At 34.3% G+C, this 2528-nt stretch overlaps 1 protein-coding gene across 1 annotated transcript; it reads left to right on the top strand.

Annotated features, from left to right (window-relative positions):
- Window positions 1–2368, top strand: LOC107627793 (pectinesterase 2). The gene is made up of 2 exons (XM_016330617.2): window positions 1–995; window positions 1474–2368. Exons 1-2 carry the CDS (start codon window positions 128–130, stop codon window positions 2160–2162), a joined length of 1557 nt encoding a protein of 518 aa, XP_016186103.1. The 5' UTR covers window positions 1–127; the 3' UTR covers window positions 2163–2368.

Raw genomic sequence — 2528 nt, 5'->3', positions numbered from 1 at the left:
TGGTTTAGGACATCAAACACAACATTTTCAAATCAACCTCTAAACATATACATTAAACCTCATCAAATACGTCTTAGATTTTAACCATTACTTTTTCTTACAAAACATTATTGGCCATAAAAGTTCAATGGCAGCAATGCGTTTGCTCTTCAATTTTCTCATTGTTCCCTTCTTTCTATCAACTTTTGTCTATGCCTATTCTTCAAATGATGTTAAACATTGGTGTAGCCAAACCCCAAACCCTCAACCATGTGAGTATTTCTTGAGCAACTACCCTAATCACCAAACCAAACCTATTAACCAAAAAAGTGACTTTCTCAGGATTTCATTACAACTTGCTCAAGAGAGAGCACTCTTAGGCCATGCAAACACTGTTTCACTTGGCTCAAAGTGCCGCAACCAACTTGAAAGAGTTGCATGGAATGATTGTGTAGAGCTCTATCAACAAACCATTCAAAAGCTCAACAAAACCCTAGACCCTAACACCAAATGCTCCCAAGTTGATGCTCAAACATGGCTTAGCACTGCTCTCACAAACCTTGAGACATGCAAAGCTGGCTTCTATGAACTTGGTGTTCAAGACTATGTCCTTCCTCTAATGTCCAACAATGTTACTAAGTTGCTAAGCAACACTTTGGCTCTTAACAACAATGGTGAATCTCATCAAGAACCAAGTTACAAAGATGGATTCCCAACATGGGTCAAGCCCGGTGATAGAAAATTGTTGCAAGCATCTTCTCCGGCTTCTAGGGCTAATGTAGTGGTAGCTAAAGATGGATCTGGAAAATACACCACAGTGAATGCTGCCATAAATGCTGCACCAAAGAATAGCAATGGAAGGTATGTGATATATGTGAAGGGTGGGATATACAATGAGCAAGTTGAAATAAAGACAAAGAATATAATGTTGGTCGGAGATGGTATTGGAAAAACCATAATCACAGGTAGCAAAAGTGTTGGAGGTGGCACTACAACCTTTCGTTCAGCCACAGTTGGTAAGTTTTAATTTTTTTTTTTTAATATTTTTTTCTTACTCATAAAACTATGGCAACTACTCAAATGAAGATGGCAAAAATATCTTCTCATGAAGATGCTTTGTTTAAAAGTGTGGTTTATTTATTTAGCCACACTTTAAAAAAAAATACGAGCACACCAATCCTACTAAATTGAATATCTCAGATAAAATAGAATAATATTACTTTACTTATAAAGTATTGTGATGATTTGACTAATAAAATTAAAAATAACATTTGATTAATTAATATTTGAGTTAAGTTAGACTAATTCAAAAAATTTATTTTATACATCATGTTTTCACTTATTTATGCCATACATTTTTGTGGAATAAAACTACTATATTTCTGCACTTAAATTTATTTTTTGCAATTTATGGAAAAATTAGAAAATTAAACTTACGAATGATAGAGTTCGAGTTCGATATCCATATTTAACTAAAAATAAATAATTTTGCAGCGGTTGTTGGAGATGGATTTATTGCTCAAGATATTACATTCAGGAACACCGCTGGTGCAAAAAATCATCAAGCTGTTGCATTGCGTTCTGGATCAGACTTATCAGTTTTCTACAGATGTAGTTTTGAAGGTTATCAAGACACACTATATGTTCATTCCGAGAGACAATTCTACAAGAATTGCAACATTTATGGAACCGTTGACTTTATATTTGGCAACGCTGCTGTTGTGTTCCAAAACTGTAACATATTTGCAAGAAACCCTCCAAACAAAGTAAACACAATCACAGCACAAGGAAGAACCGATCCAAACCAAAACACTGGCATTTCCATTCACGATTGTAGGGTTACAGCTGCTTCAGATTTGAAACCGGTTCAAAGTTCAGTGAGAACTTATCTTGGAAGACCATGGAAAGAGTATTCAAGAACCGTGTTTATGAAGAGTTTTCTTGATGGTTTGGTTCAACCGGCCGGTTGGATGGAATGGAGTGGTAACTTTGCTTTGAACACGCTTTATTATGGAGAGTATATGAATACTGGACCCGGTTCATCGACTTCAAACCGGGTTAAATGGCGTGGTTATCGTGTTATTAAGACTGCTGCTGAAGCATCGAAATTCACGGTTGGGAATTTCATTGCTGGAAACTCATGGTTACCAGCTACCAAAGTGCCTTTCACCTCAAATCTCTAAGCATTGTTATGTGTATATATGCATTTCTTGATTTGTTGATTTACTTTCATTTCCTTTATTTTCTTAATTTAATTTGTTGTAATAATAATGTTGTAATAATAATTTGTTGTTGTTGTTGTTGTGTTGCATTGAGGATACAAATATTCGTTAATTGTAATATGTCAAGATTATATAAATTGGATCATGGATTCTTCTTCTTCTTAGCTTTTTCTTTTTTTTTGGTTATCATTTACAAGAAGGGTCAAATACTCAAATATGTGAGCTAGGCTAAATTGAATATATTTTGTTGAACATGGAAAACCTTTCCTCTTTAATTATGACCCGAATTTAAAATTAAAAAAACTGTACCTCTTTAACATATTATTT

Source organism: Arachis ipaensis, chromosome B02, assembly GCF_000816755.2.
Source record: "Arachis ipaensis cultivar K30076 chromosome B02, Araip1.1, whole genome shotgun sequence".
NCBI lineage: Eukaryota > Viridiplantae > Streptophyta > Magnoliopsida > Fabales > Fabaceae > Arachis > Arachis ipaensis.
The sequence above is the reverse complement of the archived record's forward strand: the minus strand, read 5'-3'. Positions and strand labels throughout refer to the sequence as shown.

Coding starts and splice junctions, on each gene's coding strand:
- LOC107627793 (XM_016330617.2), top strand. CDS start 128: ATGGCAGCAATGCGTTTGCTCTTCAATTTTCTCATTGTTCCCTTCTTT. Junction 996..1,473: donor CTTTCGTTCAGCCACAGTTG/GTAAGTTTTAAT, acceptor ATAATTTTGCAG/CGGTTGTTGGAGATGGATTT.